Genomic DNA, 19,586 nt, shown 5'->3' with positions numbered 1-19,586 from the left:
AGAAAGCCTGTGGCTTGGGCAGCTTTGGAACAGGAGGTTTCCCACTCACTTTGGGCCTCCTGATATGATCGGGTCCAAGAAGCAGAAGCCCTGGGTTCTTATCCCAGTTCTGCTGCTGATAAGCTGAGTGATCTTGGGCAAATCCTGTCCCCACTCTGGACTCTGTACCCCCACCTCTAACGTGAAAATACTTACCAGTTAGTGAGCAATTACGAAGTGCCACTTGCTGTGCTGAGTGAAGAGGCAGTATGTACAGTGGTTATACTGTGGTATACCATTCAGCAAGGACAGTGGAGCCAGACTTCCTTGTTCTGAATCCTGACTCTGCCAATACGGTCCTGGATGACCTTGGGCAAGGTGCTTACATACACTCTTGTTTCATTTTACAGGGTTGTCAGTGAGCAATCAAATGACTCAAAATACATAAAAAGCTTAGAGGAGCACATAGCACACACTGCATACTGTGTGTTAGCAATGATCCTAATAATTGTTGCTATATTTTATGTATCAAAATGAAGTGGGAGGGTTAGTTTCATTCTGGCCTCATAGGAGTCCCTCATGGATCTGAGGTTCTGGGTAAATGTTGTGATTTTATTCTTCTCCGTTAATTTTGAGCTGGACCTTGAAGGGTGAATTGGGCTAAGTGGAGGGGTAAGAATGGCAGATAAGACAAAGAGAACATGCCCCCCAAGGCAGACATTTTCTAGGGTAGACATACGCACTTTTGGGTATGAGACTTCAAGACCCTGAGACTGCTGTGTACCTCAGATAGCGCCTTGGATGGGAGACTGGGAAGTGTTAGGGAACAAGAGTGGTTAAGAGAGGGTTGGGCCAGATTATCAAACCCAGATTTGATTGATTAGGACATAAAGCTGTGGGATATTTTTGAGCAGGAAAGTGGTGTGAAGAAAGAGTCATTTAAGTATTATTTAAGGTAGTTTAAGATAAAGAGATAACTTTATTGAATTAACAGAATGGGGCATATTTTGTTCTGGCAGCTCTTGCCCTAATCATTAAGTTTTATGCAGAAACCGTTGTTTCCTAGAAATTGAAGATTCTCTGGGGCAGTATAAAACCAGGACTTGAAACAAGTGACAAAATTAAGAATAAATCAAGGTACCATTAGAAAGAATAGACTCTAAAATGAAACAGATGCTTCCTATCAGAGTGGTTTATCCCTGGGCAAATCTGCAATCCTCTTTCTACCTCAGTATCCTCTTCTGTAAAATGGAATTAATTACACTTTGTCTTAGGTTAATATGACCCTCCAGTGACATTAACAAATGGAAAGCTAATCAGCCATATCCTGGCACTCAATAGTTGCTTAATAAATTGAAGCGATCACCATCTTTATTATAATTTTGAACTTTCCGTTAAAGGAAAGTCACCTCCACTTCTCCCCCATAGACTTCAAGGGATGTGCCAGTGGAGGGGATCTGTGATTTCAGGTGCAGTGGGCTCAGTTTGGAATGACATTGCAAGGTTAATGTAGGAGTCAGATGTCAGGTGTGTCTGTTACATTCAGGGAGATTGCATGTCTGGATGGTGGGGCTCTGTGGGTCAGGAATTGGGAAAGGAATTAACCTCTGAGTCCAACAAATTTTACTTAGCTAAAGGAGTCGTGTTTTATGAGGGACAGAAACCCACATTTTCCACTGTCCTGGCACACAGGAGGTGTGCAGTGGATATCTGTTAGTTGGATGAATAAACCAAGAGAGTAAAAATGAAAAATCTAGAGTTAGAGTAACTTTTCCTTCAATTCTGTAAATATCATATTTTGCACCCAATGCTGGGTGATAGAAGGGACAATAAGCTGAAAGTTAGGAGACTTTTTAGTCCTGGTGCCACAGGCAAGTTGTTTCTTGTTTCTGAATTTGGTTTCCTCTTTTGAAAAATGAGAGACTGGGCAGCTGTTCATGGTAATACAACTCATTAAGCTGTGAAAGGTAGCCCTTTCTGCCAAGAAGCATCCCCGTTTTCATTATTTAAAGATTTTTTTAATAGTAAACTTGAACTTTTTTTTTTTTTTTTTTTTTTTTTTTTTTTTAAGATTTTATTTATTTATTTGACAGACAGAGATCACAAGTAGGCAGAGAGGCAGGCAGAGAGAGAGAGAGGAGGAAGCAGGCTCCCTGCTGAGCAGAGAGCCCGATGCGGGACTCGATCCCAGGACCCTGAGATCATGACCTGAGCCGAAGGCAGCGGCTTAACCCACTGAGCCACCCAGGCGCCCCAGTAAACTTGAACTTTTAAACAACTTCCTGCCAGCAGAGCACTCAAGGTTGAGGACAGCCTGAAGATTCTCTTAAACCAGATCTAGAGTCACACATTGTGAGTCTTAGGTTAGGAACCCACTGAAACGGAATCTAAAATACGGTGTGTTTGTGTGTGTGTGTGCACGTGCGTGTGTGCGTGCGCTGTGTATATGAGAATGCCTCATGAATTTTTCTGCATAGAGGGTCTTTAGCCTATATTGGATTCCTTCAGAGGTCACAATCCCTCAGAGATTGACTTGTAGAGAAGCTGAGTCTGGGATGGTCTGGGACCTGGGGGTCCTTTACAAGTAAGATCCCAGAGGTAGAGACTGGGGTCTTGTCTCTCTGTTGCCTGATTTTTCCTGTGATTTTAGCCCATGCTTTTCTGATTTCTGGTACTAGTGATTCCCTACAGACACTCAGGGGGGTTGTAGTGCTCCATAGTTCCACCCTGTGTTCCGATTTTTTCTGCTCCCACCATTGGTGTTTTTTCTAATGAAAGCATTTTGCTTCCTTTACCCCCATTCTTTTTCTCCTTGATGACTGGTTGCCCTGGGGACTCTGGCAGTTGGCCGTGTTTACATCAGGTAAGATGCATTTCACTTTACTTTGTCTTTCATCAGCTATGGTTGCACAAGACACCCCTAATCTCAGGAGACTACTGTCAGAAGCTGCAATCTCCCATTTGTGGACTCATTTGCTTGTTTTACCCCCCTCAACCTTCATTATACACCTGCCCACTGACAGATACTTGCTGAAAACAAGGGGTCAGTATAGTACCTGGGATGGTCCTGATTCTGTTATCGATGGTTTTTGTGTCCTTAGCAGGCCACCTCTCTGGCTCACAGTTCCCTATCTATAGATAGCTTGGATTTGATAGTATGTGTGGTTTTTATTTTTGAGATTCTGCCTCTACAAAAAGAACTTCCTAGAATATCAACTATTCCCCCTACCTGTAAAGGCCTTGAAAATGTTAGGAAGGAAGAAATTTTTTTGGCCTCAACAGAGAGTTTTTGTGTGAGGGGGGAAAAGTCTGTTTTCTCAGCTCTACGTTATTAGGAAAACCAGTCAGTTAAGTATTCACCAAGACCCAGGCACATGCTCGGTGAGACAGAGCAGGGCTTGGCATTCACAGCTGGCTGTGAATAATCACTGTGAGCTGACTGTCTCCACGGTTGTTGGCAAAAGAGCACCACACTAGTAGGTGGCTTAGGCATGTAGGGGGAGAACAGAAGTTCCAGAGCTCTAGAGTCTCAGAATCGAGGTGGGAGAAAGAAGTAAAGGAAGGAAGAGAGGGGTTCCCACTACGTTTAGGGCTATGCATTCTGATCTCCAGCAGAACCTAATAAATTTATAAATTTATCTGCTGGAAATTTATAAAAAGCACATAACATAAGTTTTGAAGCTTTCAACAGTAGGATAAAGGAAGTGGGATATAAAATCATTAAATGCTGCTTTCTCCTTGACCCCTTGACACAGCTCTAGGCTTGAGTTCCTTCCTGCTGTGTTGCAGGGAGCCCCTAGAAGTAATGAAGCATGAGGAAGCCTGTTTAATTATGAGGTATTTAAAAGCAATTTTTATTTTACCGCTAGTAAATATTTATTGAGTGCCAGGAGCAGGAATCAGAGAATGGGGTTCCTTGAAGTGTTCCGTGCTGATGTCAGTGTTTCCAGTTTGAGGCCCCTGACCCATGTTGTTTCGCTGTCTGTGATTGCTCTGTAGTGGGCTTAAATACCATTTGTGCATTTTTCTCTCCTGTTTTCAGTGGTTGGAGACCAGACCTAACAGACAAGTGTGTCCAGTTTGCAAAGCTGGCATCAGCCGAGATAAAGTGATCCCGCTCTATGGCAGGGGCAGCACTGGGCAGCAGGACCCCAGGTGAGGCCTTGGGGCACCTCTCACACCTACTCCTCCCTTTGGATATGAATTTACTTCCATTTAGCACCTTCTCACTCCACCTTCTACTTAGTGCTTACAGACCCTCAGTTTTGAGGCAATTGGGATCCAGATGGGGGTTCGTCAGGAAGGGAGGGAAGCCAAGTTGCTCCTCACTGGGCTATAATATGAATATCCATTGAGTGTCTGCCAGCGAGCAGGCAATGTGCTAGGCAGTGCACAAGATAGCACAGTTGTAAGTATGCAAAGTGCTGTGAAGGAGCAGCTTGGGAAGCAGGGTGTCTAGCTGGAGAGTCTGCAAGGAGGGGGGTTGCTGCAGCAGTGATATATAAAGTACAGAGGGAAAGGGGACAGGAGGTCTGGGAGGCTTTGTGGAGTTTGGGGTGTGGATGGGTCTGTCATTCTAAGAGAGCCCTGTCATTCTGAGAGCACTTCATGGTCTGCTCATACGTGTGCACACGTTCACACACCCCCAGACTCTCCCAGCAGTGTCTCATACTGTCTCTTATTACCCCACCCCCAGCATACCCTGTATCCACATATACTGGACTTCTCTTAAAGGAACTTAGCCTTTCACATTGATGAGCCTTTGTAATTGTTTTCCTCTATCTCTTCTGCCCTCCCCAGTCCTGCTCAACACCCTCCTCCTCCGCTAATTTTGGTCCATCTTCAAGGAGCAGTCCTGAAGTTACCTCCTCCTTGAAGTGGTCCTTCTTCCTCACATCATTTGCTCTCAGCCATGCTTCCACCCTATGTGGTTGAGATCTCTGTTCAAGAAGTCCCTTCCCATGCTGTATTGTGATTGATTGTGGCCCCCTATAAACCATAAACACCTCAAGAGTAGAGTCCATCACAGTCTTAGTATTGGTAGTGTCCTGCCTAGTGCCTCACGGCTAACAAGCCCTCAGTCCAGTATGTTGAGGATGAGTGATAGAAGAGGCTAAGACACAGAGGCAAAAAGCAAAGTGTATAGAGTGCTTACCAAGGAATAGTGGGAAGTAAAGCTGAAGTTAATAGGGGCAGATAGAGAGATCCTGAATCTCAGCCCTCTATGTTGACAGGACATTCCTGTTTCAGTTTGGATTTGGGATTTTTAACATTGGTGACCTCTTTATTATACAGGTCCAGGGAAGGTGTCTGGCTAGCACTCAAAACCAGTCTGGGTCAGGCTCCTGTGAGAGGAGTAGGCTCTAGTACAACATGATGAACATCTTAGAATAAGCAGATTTTTTTCTCTGCTTTTCTGTATAGTTGGCAAAACAGTCGCAAGTATAATGAAGGTTAGGATTTAGTTTAATTTGGTATAAGTTCCTGTGCTGCGCATAGTGGACCTGACCCTGAGCTCCCACCCCACTCAGAGCCGCTGAAAGCATTTTATAATTATTTATTTTACGATGTTTCTGTTTCAGAGAGAAGACCCCTCCCCGTCCTCAAGGACAGAGGCCAGAGCCAGAGAACAGAGGGGTGAGGAACATTCTAGGAGAAGCTTCTAGAAATGAGTTTATGGCTTAAGAAGTTTCCATCTTGGACCTATACTTTTTCTCCTTGATTATAAAAGTAATGGAAAAATTGAAATAAACACAAAGGAAAAGAGAGGGAATAAACTTACAATCACACCATCCAGAGATAACTACAGGAAATATTTTGGTCTATTTTTTTCTATTCTATACTTATATATACACACATGTAAATTTTATAGATCTGTTTATGTGCACGTATTTTATAGTGGGTATACATATGGGTATACATGCATTTTTGTTCATTTTTAACAATACTTAGCTCCTGTTTCGTAGCTCTTTTTAAAAATTTCATTCATTCTATATTAAGTGCCTTCAGGATGCTGGGCATTATTCTAGGCACTGGTGATACATCAGTGAACATAGCAAAGATTCCTGGCCTTACCAATTTATATCACAGAGAGGGAGACTTTTTTAATGACATTATCTTGAGGTTTTACATGCCAGGCTGTTTAGTGTTGAGTTGTATGAACTTAACATTATTTGATCCTTTGCTGGACATTTAACTGTTTTCTTTTTTTCATTTTAAAAATACTCTGATGAACTTATAGATACATTTTTGAGGTTCATGGTTTTTTTACTAGGATAAATTCTTAGAAAAATCACTAGCTCAAAAATGCTAATTTAAGTCAGATGTTAGTATTAAAATTTTCTTTTTTTTTTTTAAGATTTTATTTATTTGACAGACAGAGATCACAAGTAGGCAGAGAAGCAGGCAGAGGAAGAGGAGGAAGCAGGCTCCCTGCTGAGCAGAGAGCCCCATGCGGGGCTTGATCCCAGGACCCTGGGATCATGACCTGAGCCAAAGGCAGAGGCTTTAACCCACTGAGCCACCCAGGCGCCCTAATATTAAAATTTTCTTGTTAAAATATTGAAGAAATTGTGGCACCTGGGTGGCTCAGAGGATTAAGCCTCTGCCTTCAGCTTGGGGCGTGATCTTGGGGTCCTGGGATCAAGCCCTGCGTCGGGCTCTCTGCTTGGTGGGGAGCCTGCTTTCCCATCCCTCTCTGCCTGCCTTTCTGCCTGCTTGTGATCTCTGTCTGTCAAATAAATAAATAAAATCTTCAAAAAATAAAATAAAATATTGAAGAAATTATAAAAGCAGAATATTTATCCACACTAACAAGTATATTTTCATTTCTCCAGATTAAAATATTAAAATTTTGGAGGGAAAATACCTATCTGTATCTTGTCTACATCCCTACATATTGTCCTGAGGATTCTTATGACCATAGTGTTCAGTTTTGTCTGACAGTGTGGTCACAAGAGTTTTTCATTTCCCCATAAGAATTAAGAGCATGGGGTTTTTGGACCATATGGACAGGTTTTTTGGGACAGAGATCACAAGTAGGCAGAGAGGCAGGCAGTGGGTGGGGGAGCAGGCTCCCTGCTGAGCAGAGAGCCCAGTGTGGGGCTCCATCCCAGGACCCTGAGATCATGACTTGATCCGAAGGCAGAGGCTTAACCCACTGAGCCACCCAGGTGCCCCAGGATCATATTGACAGTTGACAGTTTTTTATCTAAACGCTATTGACATATTGACAGTTTTTGGTGTAAACGCTACCCCCCTGACTACCAGGTGACATCACTTTAACTTTCACAGACTCTGTTTCTCAACAGAGAGCATCAGCTCCTAACCTCAGGAAGCCAGAGGTCCTAGTGCATAGCTGTAACACATACAAGTACCTGCAGGCAGCAATGATGCTTTTCGCCTACATTTTCCCAGGAACATAAACTCCGCATATGTGAGGGCTTGTGGAATTGTGTGGAGGTTGCTAAAAGGGAGGCCAGAGGGTCAGTCCTCGGGATTACTCTCAGTGAAGTGGTAGTTCGTGATGAAACAGTTGCACCTTCCTGGGTAAGGCAGCCTCGGTCCCAGGAGCCCTCAAACTCAACCATGCTGGGTCTGAGTAGGAGGCATCTGCACTGAGGAGATGGAAAACTGGTTGTTTTTCTTCTGTCTAGGCTTACCCTCTTGTTATATCTGTTACTAGGCTTTATGTAGGTAGTGCTGCCCAGCAAGATGTTTGGAGCTGGATGCCAAGCTGCTTGGTATGGGATAGGGAACAGCCACTTTCATGACTTGCAGAGGACTCATCAGTGAAAGCCAACCAGCTCTTTGTGGAGCGCAGTTGACCCAATGCATTTTCTACTTATTATTTTTTAATCATTTGCTCTAAAGATCTACTTAGGGATGTGGGGGAGGAGAGAAGATTTAATAAGATGTGCACAGTAATTAAGAGGGTTTTCAGATCATATTGACCTAGTTTCTGGTCTAAACTCTACCCCCTCCACTATCTGCAACCTTGGTCAAGATAGAAAACGGGTTACTTTTTCACAGTGTTAGAATTCCTACTAAGTCTTTTCATATGAAAGATGATGTGGTATAGGGGAAAGTTGAGGGTGGGAGAAGGAGGGGGAAAGCTGAGGATGATACACCATGAAGATGGTGAATAAGGAGATCTTTGACTTTTTACGTCAATTATTCTTCTCATGTGTAAGTTTCTTATAACAAGCATATGTATGAAAATAATCAGAAAAAAATTGTCTTATGTTTTTAAAATTCTTAAAAATATTAAAACTGAGGGAAAATACCTGTTTATATCTTGTTCCCATACCTGCATGTTGGCATGTACTTGTGACCATAGTGTTCAGTTTTGTCTGGTAGCTTGGTCACAGGAGTTTTTCTGTGTTGCCGCATAGTCAGCATGATGGTCTTTAGAGAGTGTGTATCAAGATTTTGATCATGACCTCCATTGTTGGTTAATTAGGGTTCCACTTTTTTTGCTATTATCAGCAATGTGCCGCTTGTTCCGATGTTCCCTTGTAATTAGGTATAGGGGTTGTTGCCAGTTTTGCTCGTTATATTTCTCATATATATGCAATATATATATATAAGATGTATGTTATTAAAACATGTAGAAAATTTTATTGACTAGGGTGGGGTTCTGGGAAAAAACGCGGTGCTCTAAGAACCCTAACTTGCACCAGCAGATTGTTTTACTTTGGACCAGAGCCAGTCCTTTCTGGCATTCACAATTCCTTAGCTGGACCCCTTGCAGGCCAGGAGGGCAGAGGGCCCACCAGGGTTCCTCTGCCTTGCAGTCTAAATGGAAGGAAAAAATATCCCCCTTGGGAAACGGGTGGCAGAGGGTAGGGAGGAGAGGCAGGTGCCACCTGTGGGTGACATGTTTGACAGGTTGCTTGTTCTGAATTGCATTTCTTCCATACAGGGATTTCAAGGTTTTGGATTTGGAGATGGTGGCTTCCAGATGTCTTTTGGAATTGGGGCATTTCCGTTTGGGATATTTGCCACAGCATTTAACATAAATGATGGGCGGCCTCCTCCAGGTGAGACCCTACTTCCTTGATAATTCTGCTTGAAGGCTATTTGGAATTCATTAGTATGCAGATTACAGATAACTGTCACTGCTTGGTCAGTCAGCCTTTTCAAAATGTGAACTCTTTTCGGATTACTGGTAGTCATGATAATGTATATTGCCCACTTAGGCATGTTCAAAGTGCTTGTCATCACAAATGCAGGGGATCCTCACCATAAGCCTGTGGGATGAGTGTTTGTTTAGCTCTGTTTTACAATCAGAAATGTTCAGTATGTTTCCCAAGACCTACTCTGTGCCTATAAGATGAAAAAGAATAAAATGATACCTAGGATACTTAACTAAAGACCCAGGATACCTAGCTAAAGAAAAGCCTAGCCCTGTGCATGTCCCATTTAGGGACAGAAAGGAGTGAGGCAACCCACCAGGATTCAAGGCCTTTCTATTCTGTGGTATCTCTGTCCAGCTTCTCTCAGGATACATGTGGGGCTTGGGACCAGCCCCCTTTCTCCCTTTCTAGGTCTGTTATCTGCTACTACCTTTCTCTCCAGCCAGTTTAAAGGTGCCAGCTGCACCTTGCCAGCAGCAAGGTGGGTGTTCTGTATTTTGTCTTAATCTGGCACTTGGGCCAAGATCCTTACCATGGAGTCTGCAGAGGTGCTGAGGTCATTTGAGCTCTACTTGCACTCATTGGAACCTCCTGTGTGCTGGGCACAGTGTGTGGTGTAGAAGGGATCAGTGTGTGGTTCCTGCTCAGGAGCTTAGGCTCTTAGGGACTGAAACCTATTTCTGGGTCATCCCAGGAATTTTCCTCACCCCTGGTGCTTGGCACATTGCAGGCAATGAGTACAAGTCTTTGTTGACTGACACCCTGCATGAATCATCAGAGCACCTACCTGGGGAATAGTACAGCCCCAAGAGATCTTGGAATGCCCTTCTTTACCTCCTCTACCTCAAAGGTTTCTCCTTCATTTATGCATTTTCTCAAAGGAGATGCCAGAGGGCAGGATGTGCTCTTTCCCTGAACGAGGGACAGGGCACTATGGAGACAGCAAGAACCCTTGGCAGCTTGCTTCCCTTCTTGCTTCAGGGCTTACCCTGGGTTCCTTAGGTAAAGAGAGTTCTACAGTCGGCTGGACTCTGGATCCCTTTATCTCCTTGCCACGATTACAGTTTTCCTTTGTCATATTTGATAAAACTTTCCCATTCTGGATATAGATTTCTTACTCTCCTTTCCCCAATGTCTGGACAGCTACCTAGGAGCTTTTCTCAAAGCAGGGAGGAGTGGAAGCCTAGCTCTGCCCCTAGTTTGCTGTGTGATAGGCAAGACAAGTCACTACTTCCGTCTGGGGCTCTACTTCCCCTCCTCTGGAAAAGGAAGACACACTGTGTGGGGCTCTCTGCAGTTCTGCTGTAAGGAGATGAAGATTGATGCTCTCAACTTCTGGCCCAGTTGGGCAGCACTGTGCACAGCTGCAGCGTTCTGACAGCCTCTCTTTTCCCTCCTGTCTCTGCAGCTGTCCCTGGAACACCCCAGTATGTGGATGAGCAGTTCCTGTCACGCCTCTTCCTGTTTGTGGCCCTAGTGATCATGTTCTGGCTCCTGATTGCCTAATGCTGGGCTCCCAGCCTACATCCATGGCAGGGCCTCTGGACTGGTGACATGCCACACCCACTCTTGATGTTTGGCTTCCTGGCTAATCCTGACCCCTGGAATCGGTGGTGTCAGTAACACATCAAGGAGTTTTGCTTCTCCATCAGAGCTTAGGGACTCAAGACCAGTTGTCAAGGACTTTAGAGTATGGCCACTGCTGTAAACACCCTGCTATAACCTCAGTCCTTGGCATTGAATCATGTCTCATGAGTTACACCCTCAAGTCCTGTTCCAGCCAGCTCAGCAGGTCCTAACTCTGCACAAGGAAGAGGCAGGAAGAGAGAAACTGTCAGTACAATTTCACCTGAGTTTGATACTAGGAAAACAAAGGGGTGAACCAAATAGAAACTTTGTTTCATCTCTTTAAATACCCCTTGGTAAGTGGCCTCCCAAAATCAGTGGACTCCTCATATAGAGGTTTTCCCCCATATCCCAGTGCTCCTCTGCTCTGTCTCCTCCTCCTGAGCAGAAATGCAAGAAATTGCTGTTCTGTGACGATCATAATTGCAGCAGCTAATTAATTAGCTGCTAACTAATTAGAATTAATCAGAGATCCAAAGATCTTGCGTTGGCTCTGAGCCATGCTCAGTCTCTTTGGCTCCAGGGAGTGGCTTGAATGACCTCCTGGTTTCTTGGAGTAGATTATCCCCAGAGACATGTGGCTTCAGTCACAGATTTCCCATCATCTTTCCCTCCCAAAGTATGCACATCTGCCAGAGGACCCACAGTGGAGACTACTGCTGAAGCTGGGACTGACTGCCGCTCATTAGGAAAGACCTGCCAGTGGGACTCTGGTGGGATTTGGAGCTCTGCTGCAGGAACAGCTGAACAAGCAGCCCTGTCCCCAAGGCTACAGAAGCTCTGGGTGCATCCAGTGGAATGCTTTGTCAAGTCAGCTCAGCTGCATGTTGAAGACCATCTTCCCAGAAGCCAGATTGTCCTTTATGAAGAGGCAGGAGTGGGGAGACCCACATGTAACCCTGGTTTGGGTGGATACCCCTGAAAACTCCTTGCGTGTGTGCTAAAGCCAGAGAAGCATGGAACTGCGGAGCAGGCAACTCCTGATGATTTCTAAAGCCAAGCATCAGGGCTTAGAGAATCTTGGCATGATGATACGGTGTGGTCTTCCCCAGGAAATTTCCAGGGGGAATCATCTTCCCAAGCCCTTGACTTGTTTTTTTTTCCATTTCATAAACTTTTTCCTCAGAATCTGATTGAGGGAGTGATTCCAGGCAGGAGGACAGTTTAATTGTAGAATGGTTCACACTCTGCTGGTCGGACCTCTTCCTAGAAATCCAGTCTCTTCCAGGAGAGTCCAGAGATGGAGGGAAATGGACAGCCTTTGGAGGTCTCTCTATCACTTTTCCATCCGCACTGCTCCTAGCTCACCTGCAGCCATAGCCAACAAGTGGTAGAAAGCCCCACCTAATGGTTTTTTCCAGATGTGGCTCTGCATAGCATGTGGAAACCAAGACCTTAAGATGAGAGAGGTCCTACTGTCCTCTCCACAGGCCCCACCCCTTCCCCTCTGTACCTGTCAGTACCAGATTTCAGTGTTTAATCAGACAAAATGTAAGTATTGCATATGTGGTTGGTTTGCCAAATTCATTTGGTAGGACTAAGCCACCAGCTTTAGTGTCCCTGATGGATTTTAAACCTTGGGACACCCACTCATGAGTGGTTTTTTTGCCTCTTTAATCACCTCCTGGAAATCCCCAAAGTTGGGAAAGTTGCGGGGAGGGGGATGTCCTGAATTCTCAGCACAAGTGAATTGGTGGGATCGCTCAGTGTGGTAGCCCCACCTAGTGGTGAGAGAGAGGACTTCCGTCAGATGGGCTCAACCAGAAATGGGTTTCCAGAAAGAAGAAAAGTTAAAAAAGAAGGGTTGTGGATAGGAAGAGAAATCACTTGGACTCTAACAAAGTAGTAAGCCCAGGAGAACTCCACCAGCAAAGGCATCCCAGGAACCTGTAAGCAAAGCCAGGTTTGTCATGTGCCCTTTGATTTTGAACTTTCTAGGTCCCCACTCAGCTTCTATTGGGAGCTAGGGCAGGAGAGCCAACTTGGGACTGCTGGCCCAGCCCCAACAGGAAACCCCCTTCCCACCTCCCCTCTGCAGGTTCACCACCTTGCCCCTCTACCAAGGCAGTTTTCCTTTCTTTTGTGTGTTGTCTATGTTCTTGGCCTCCACCCCCTTCTGCCACCTTTGTGGATTAGGACCAGGTCCCACCCACAGTCAGAAAATGACGCCATGTACAGTGGCACACCCTAACCAGTCACTAATTTTCACTGTTGTGAAAGTGATTTGATTTAGAATTAAACAAATGGTTTTACATTACTGTGAGTTGTTGACTTGTCTTTGTAAGGGGATGGGGTGGGGCATGAATGGGATGGGGAGTAGTCACACTGGTCCGGCCTCTGAGAAACAACCCTGCATACGTGAGAATGTCACATTGAGGAGCAAAGGCTCAGGTAGCCATCAATAATTAGAGATGAGAAGTGCTTCATACACAGCCCTGCCCAAGGTGTGACCCATCTGACGGTCCTGGTCCTGACGAGTGTATGGAATTCCTAAGCTTGCAGGCTACCATGATGGAGCTTAGCTTGTGGATAGTCAGAACCTTGAGGACAATGACAGGTTATTCAGTGTCTGTATCTCCACATGTTCTGCAAGGGGGCAGATGGGCCCCTGGCCAAGCCCTCTACCTAGAACAGTGGCTGTGCAGTTTCCTGAGGTTCCTCAGTAGCACAGTATGAGATGGAAAATAGTGAGGTTACAAACCTGGCCTAGCCTCAGGCTCCCCAGCACACCAGAGCTGTAGGTCATCCCTCTGAAAAGGTCTCTTTTCTCCTTCTCTTCCACTTTGACCTAAGAGTTAGCAAGTTGAGTAGCACCAAGATTTGGTAGGAAATGCGAAGGTGAGGGATTTCCAAGAACTTCTAAGCCCAATAAGGAATGGAAAACAAAACCTACACTGAAGTAGAACAGGACAGTTAAGCCTCTATGTACCAATGACCCAACCCCAATAATCATCAACTTGTGTCCAATCCTGTTTCATCACCACCCTCACAATGCTTCCTCTCTCCTGCCTGGACTATTTTGAAGGGAATCCTAGTCCTATGCCATCTATTAGATATTTTATTTTTTCATTAAGTATTTTAAGTATGCATCTCAGTGGTAAGGATTTTTTAAAAACATAACCAAAATACTATTTAATGTACCTTAAAAAAATTAACAATAATTCCTAAATGTCATCATATATCTAATCATTGCTCAAGTCTTCCTAGTTGTCTCAACTTTTTTTTTTTTTAAGATTTTATTTATTTACTTGACAGAGATCATAAGTAGGCAGAGAGGCAGGCAGAGAGAGAGGGGGAAGCAGGCTCCCTGCTGAGCAGAGAGCCCGATGCGGGGCTCAATCCCAGGACCCTGGGATCATGACCTGAGCCGAAGGCAGAGGCTTTAACCCACTGAGCCACCCAGGCACCCCTGTCTCAACATTTTTGTTCAGTTTGCTTGCACTGAGATCCAAATCAGAGCCATACCCTGGTATCAGATTTCTCTTCAGTCTCTCTTACAGCCATACGTTCCCTCTTTTCTTTTTTCTTGCAGTTTATCTGTTAAAGAAACCAGTTCATTTGTCCTGTTGATTTTTCCCACAGCTTCAGTGTTTTGCTACATGTATCACTGTGGTGTTAAGAAGCTCCTCCTCCTTTTATATTTCCTATAAATTGGTTGTTAGATCCAGAAGTTTGACCAGTTTCAGGCTTGTTTTTTCGTACAACTATGTCATAAATGGTAGTGTATACTTCTTTTTTTTTTTTTTTTTTAAAGATTTTATTTATTTATTTGACAGAGAGAGATCACAAATAGGCAGAGAGGCAGGCAGAGAGAGAGAGAGAGGAGGAAGCAGGCTCCCTGCTGAGCAGAGAGCCCGACGCGGGACTCGATCCCAGGACCCTGAGATCATGACCTGAGCCGAAGGCAGCGGCCTAACCCACTGAGCCACCCAGGCGCCCGGTAGTGTATACTTCTTGTTGCATCATTTCAGGAGGCACATAATGCCTGGTAGTCCTTCTTTGTGATGTTAACAGCCCGTCCTGATCATTGTCTAAAAACAGCACTGTCCAACAGAATTTTCTGCCATGATGGAGATGTTCTCTATCTGCATTGTCCAACACAGTAACCACTAGGCATACATAGCAAGCACATGAAACATGGACAGTGGACTGAGGAACTTAATTTTCAGTTCTATTTCATTTTAATTTACATAGCCCCTTGTGGCTAATGGGGCTATCAGTGTGGATTTTTATTAATTTACAGGGTTTGTAAAATGACATAATTGAAAATAATGTGTTAAGCATTTAGAGACGAGTGCATTTCTGGGTAGAATAGGGCAATAAAATTACAGAGAACATGGAGGGGTTATAGGATTGGCAGAGTGGTACAAGGGCAGAATGTATTCAGGAAAAAGAGTTCTGGAGTGAAGACAGTAGGGAGAGAAGGCTGCAAAGTGAGATGTAGTTCACTCATGGCCTTTATTTTGTTGGCAACAAGGAGCTATTGAAGGTTTTTGAGAGGCGCAGTCTGAACCTTAAGGTGGTTTTCAGTGTCCAGGTTCTCATTTCTATAGGTCCAAAGAGTTGACTGTGAATCAGTCAGCAGGCTCTGGCCTCAGGGACTGACCAAACTATGGTCAGGTAATCAACCTGAACAGGTGACTTGAGCACTAGAAAACCCCATCTTCTCCCTACACAGGGCTTTTCTGTCCTCCAGAAGTTCCCCTCAAGTTCACAAGTGATTTGGGACTATTCTTTGGATCTATATTGGAATGCTATCTCTTGGTTGTACCATTTCTATAGATTCTTTCTTTCTTTATATTTCAATTTGTGTTTCTCAAAAAATACCTAAACTTACTTGGAGGGAACTAGGGGGAGTTGGTTATCCCTGCACTCACTGTTAGGGAACACCTGGAGGCTGGAGGTGGGAAGGAAGTGGAATGAGAGAGTTAGGAAGGAGTAGAGACAGACCTGACTCTATTGCTATGGGGCAGAGGAAAGGGGGCAAACAGGGGTCTTGGTTTCAAGGCTGTCAGTGCCCGTGAGCCTGGCAACACAGCATGACTTCTTTGCACGTATAGGATAAATAGAATCCCTGCTTTCTTTATGCTAGCCACAGGTGGCTTGTCAGGGTCCCCTGGAACCCTGTCACTTTAATTCAACACACAATCCTGTGGCTGTTATAATCAGAGATTTCCTCAAACTAAAAACCAACCACTGGAGGTTCCCAGGAATTAAAGGAAGGCAGGCACATCCCCTCCTCAGCACTTTCTCCCCCTCAGCACTTTCTCCACACTCTGGACTTCAGGAGCCACCTGCCACACCCAGAGGAGAACCAACTGACCTGCATCCAGTTTGGATTGTAGAGGGCAGCAAGAAAGAGAATGGTGCTCACCTTTGCTTACTCAAGTGCTGGAATCAGATACAGCAGGATTGAACTTTGTCCTTGGTAGGACATGATCCATTTCCTTGAGCCCCATCCCTGCCTCTTCCTGGTCATTTGGACACTTTTCCCATGACCTAAATCCAATTAGAGGAAATGACAGCTGCCAAACATCCAGTACCAGAGAATTAGATGGGAGGGACTGCAGGTCCAGCTGATGTAGTCCATCCTTTGTCACGTGCAAGACCTCAGTTCCTTACTAAGCCCAATGAAGGGAAGTGGTTCTCAAGATCCCTCAGCTAACAGCTGCCAGGAACCAGTCTTCTGTTCTAACTCCTTTTCCACTGCTCTCTCCTCCACAAAGAGGAGCCAGCAGGGCAAATCCACTCCACAAGTGTTTCCTTTTGTCTACATGGCTTAAAAAATTTCCAAATGTTACTAACATTTAAAAAGTGGGAAAATTCACCTAAATACCTGGAGTTTTGACTTACCTTGAAAAACTGGAAGATCTGTTGTGCTGGATTCATTTGTATACCTATTTGGCTTCAAGAAGGATCTGCCCCTGGAATGCTGGTTGCACCACCTTCGTTCCATCTTTGACCTAGAGATTGTCTACTGGGTGCCAGTTTACTCATAGTGGCGCAGATAAGTGTCTTCTCTGAGCTGGAAGCTTCTAAGAAAAGTCCACCCTCAGACTCCTAAGTTTTGTGGGGTATCTTCTCCATATTCACTTTTTTTAGTTTTTTATTTTTAAGCCATCTCTACACCCAACGTGGGGTTTCAAATTTACAATCTTGAGATCAAGAGTCACATGCTCTACTGACTCAGCCAGTCAGGCATCCCTTCATACATATTTTTGATCCCAAACACTCTACTGGAAAGAGCTTTTGCCTGGGAGTTAGGAGACCTGGGTTCCTATCTCACTTTTGCTTCTAATGAGCTGAGCCATTTCAAGACAGTTAAACTTGTTCCCTCAGGTCCTAGGCTGCCCGCATCTGTAAAATGGACTAAAGGTTCTCTGATGAGACCTCCAGGGAGTCCTGAGGACTCTCCTGAGAACTCTCCTGAGGAGCCAGCTCAGGGCCTTTGACAACCACCTTTACCAGCTCCGCGCCGGTCGCAGTAGGAGGCGTCAGGGTCCCCACAGAGCCCGAGCCAGGGGGCGGGGCCTGGCCCCGGGGGCGGGGCGGGGTGGGGCGGGGCGGGGTGTCGGCGGGCGGACCCCGGTGCCAGGTGCGGTTTGGTCCTCCCCGGGCGCCGTAGGCAATGCATCCCGCTTGCGCCCGGGGCTGAGTTCCTCCGGCGCCTGAAGCGGCTGGCTGCGGGATCGGAGAGGAGCGGCTGCGGTCCCCGCCACTTCCCCATTTCCGCGTCCCGGGACCATGGCCGCGCAGGCGGGTAAGGAAGGGCCTCCCCGTCCTGTCCCGCCGTTATCTCGGAAGCCCGGGCCCAAGACGCCTGAAGGGAGCTGGCAGCCTCGGGGGTTTCGGGCTGAGTGGACTCCCGTGGGTTCCCGCTCCTTAGTAGAATTGGGGGGAATGAGCATAACACTCCGCGAAGAGGTTGTGGGGCTTCGAGAATTGGAGGACCGGAGACAGAAGGCTCCAAGGAGCAGGGGGGTTGGGAGGCTCTCTGAGAGTTGAGGTCTCTGAAGGAAAAGATGCTGGCTCTGTCAGGGGGCCAGCTTTTCTTGTGGTGACCACAAGCCCTCAAATTAAAACTCTAAGAAAGCTGGGGGTCTGGGTTCCCTTGGCGTGAGGGATATGTGGAATATGGGGAGGGCGGGATCTTCAGGGTTCGGGGCAGTTATAAGAGGATAGAGAGTTACCCTGGTTTCTGCGTTTTCTGTGGAAAATGGAGGATAGTATGACTTCTCTGACCGGATCCAAGGCTTCTCGCGGATATCTTGGTGCCTGTGACCCCTGGTCCTTTGCCACAACCTGGAGCGTGGGCTCCCTTGGCGTTTAAGAAACGGATTAGAGGTTAGAGAGTTTGAAGCATTATTCCGTGGGGTTCTGGGGCCTCCATGGGAACTGGGTCCTCCTTTGGCCTCTCTGAGACAAGAGAAAAATGTGGCCAAACCACTCTTGGAAGGAAGAGTTGTCCAGAGGTGAATGGTCGCTTTAGAGTTAGGTTAGCCAGGCCTGCAGTCCCTTCCCAGTCACCTCACACACCACCCTACAGCTTCCTGCCCTTCTGCCCTGTCCTCCCTACACCAGGACTTTCTGTTGGCTATGTTTCCCAGCCACCTGTGTGGGTGGCCTAGCCTCTAGGTCGACCAGGGTCAGCGTCCAGAAGATTTCTAGAGGTCGCAGGAGGGAATGGTGGAGGAGGGAGGCTGCCTTGGATATCTGCCCCCACTTCCTGGCTTTCAGCTTGTGGACAGTCACTTCCTCCATCCTGAATACAAGGACCAGGCCACCAGTGGGTCACTTCCTCACCATGGAAGCATGGGATTTTTCTTCTCATTCTTGATAATAGGATTCTGGAGCAAGAGGGTTGGGGTATAAATATCCCCTGTCCCTTTCTCTGATTTTTTTTAGCTTCCAGAGTTCTTCAGCTCACATGATTTCCAGTGACTTCTCTAACCTCTGTGTACATTCCCCGTTTTGAACCCTGATTCACAGAAACTTGTAAAAGATTCTAGAGGGTGATAGTGTTTATTAGATGCTCTGAGTGAACCAAAAGCTTTCTAGAGGTATTAAAGTGTCTAGGTGCATTAATTTAGACATTTGTCCATAAAAATATTTGTTGGACACTTCTGTGCCATGCACTTAACCAAGTGCTGAGTAGAATAATGGGCTATAATGGACTATATATACTACTATAAAGTAGTATAATGGACACAGTCCTTGCCTTTGTGATGGTTACAGTTCTAGAAACAGATAGTAAATAATTGAGGTAACAATGGAAATAAATGCTATAATAATTGAGATAAACAATGGAGGTAAATGTTGTAAGAGTAAGGGATTGGAGAGTGAATAAAGCAAATTTACGCTGGTCCTTGAGGATAAGTAGAAAGTAGTCCAACAAAGAAAGGGCAGAGAGGGCGCCTGGGTGGCTCAGTGGGTTAAGCTGCTGCCTTCGGCTCAGGTCATGATCTCAGGGTCCTGGGATCGAGTCCCGCATTGGGCTCTCTGCTCAGCAGGGAGTCTGCTTCCTCCTCTCTCTCTCTCTGCCTGCCTCTCTGCCTACTTGTGATCTCTCTCTGTCAAAAAAATAAATAAAATCTTAAAAAAAAAAAAAGGGGGCAGAGAACATTCCAAGTAGATGTAACAGCATAAAAAGGTGCCTTTGAGGAGTTGAGAGTAGGCCAATATGACTTTTTTTTTTTTAATGTGTGGGGAGACTCAGGCTCAGAAATGACTTGCTCAAGGTTCTGTAGCCAAATAAATGGCAGTGGTCAGAGTTCATATTTTCCAACTTCAAATTCAGTGCTTTGTCCTCTCACAAACACCAGAATCCTTTATTATCACAAACAC

The 19,586-nt window shown here is 45.6% G+C and overlaps 2 protein-coding genes and 1 long non-coding RNA gene across 4 annotated transcripts in view; 2 read left to right on the top strand and 1 right to left on the bottom strand.

The window, feature by feature from the left end:
* RNF185 (ring finger protein 185) overlaps positions 1–13,000 on the top strand; it is a 38,528-nt gene extending 25,528 nt beyond the window's left edge. For both annotated transcript variants that reach the window (XM_032309923.1, XM_032309922.1), the window contains 5 exons: positions 2,824–2,842; positions 4,022–4,134; positions 5,562–5,616; positions 8,903–9,020; positions 10,525–13,000. In XM_032309923.1, the coding sequence (XP_032165814.1) occupies positions 2,824–2,842; positions 4,022–4,134; positions 5,562–5,616; positions 8,903–9,020; positions 10,525–10,622 (403 nt within the window). In that variant the 3' untranslated portion in view covers positions 10,623–13,000. The remainder of the gene's footprint in view (positions 1–2,823; positions 2,843–4,021; positions 4,135–5,561; positions 5,617–8,902; positions 9,021–10,524) is intronic.
* Positions 13,001–14,148: 1,148 nt separating this feature from the next.
* On the bottom strand, positions 14,149–18,083 carry LOC116572223. Its single transcript, XR_004278170.1, has 3 exons — positions 17,933–18,083; positions 16,117–16,241; positions 14,149–14,279 (listed from the first exon to the last, which is right to left on the bottom strand). It is a non-coding gene; the product is annotated as an uncharacterized LOC116572223 (long non-coding RNA).
* Positions 17,305–19,586, top strand: part of LIMK2 (LIM domain kinase 2) — a 59,377-nt gene continuing 57,095 nt past the window's right edge. Inside the window, exon 1 of the mRNA XM_032311051.1 lies at positions 17,305–17,502. Coding sequence (XP_032166942.1) covers positions 17,487–17,502 — 16 coding nt within the window. The 5' untranslated portion in view covers positions 17,305–17,486. The remainder of the gene's footprint in view (positions 17,503–19,586) is intronic.

This window comes from Mustela erminea, chromosome 13, assembly GCF_009829155.1.
Source record: "Mustela erminea isolate mMusErm1 chromosome 13, mMusErm1.Pri, whole genome shotgun sequence".
NCBI classification, from domain to species: domain Eukaryota; kingdom Metazoa; phylum Chordata; class Mammalia; order Carnivora; family Mustelidae; genus Mustela; species Mustela erminea.
The sequence above is the reverse complement of the archived record's forward strand: the minus strand, read 5'-3'. Positions and strand labels throughout refer to the sequence as shown.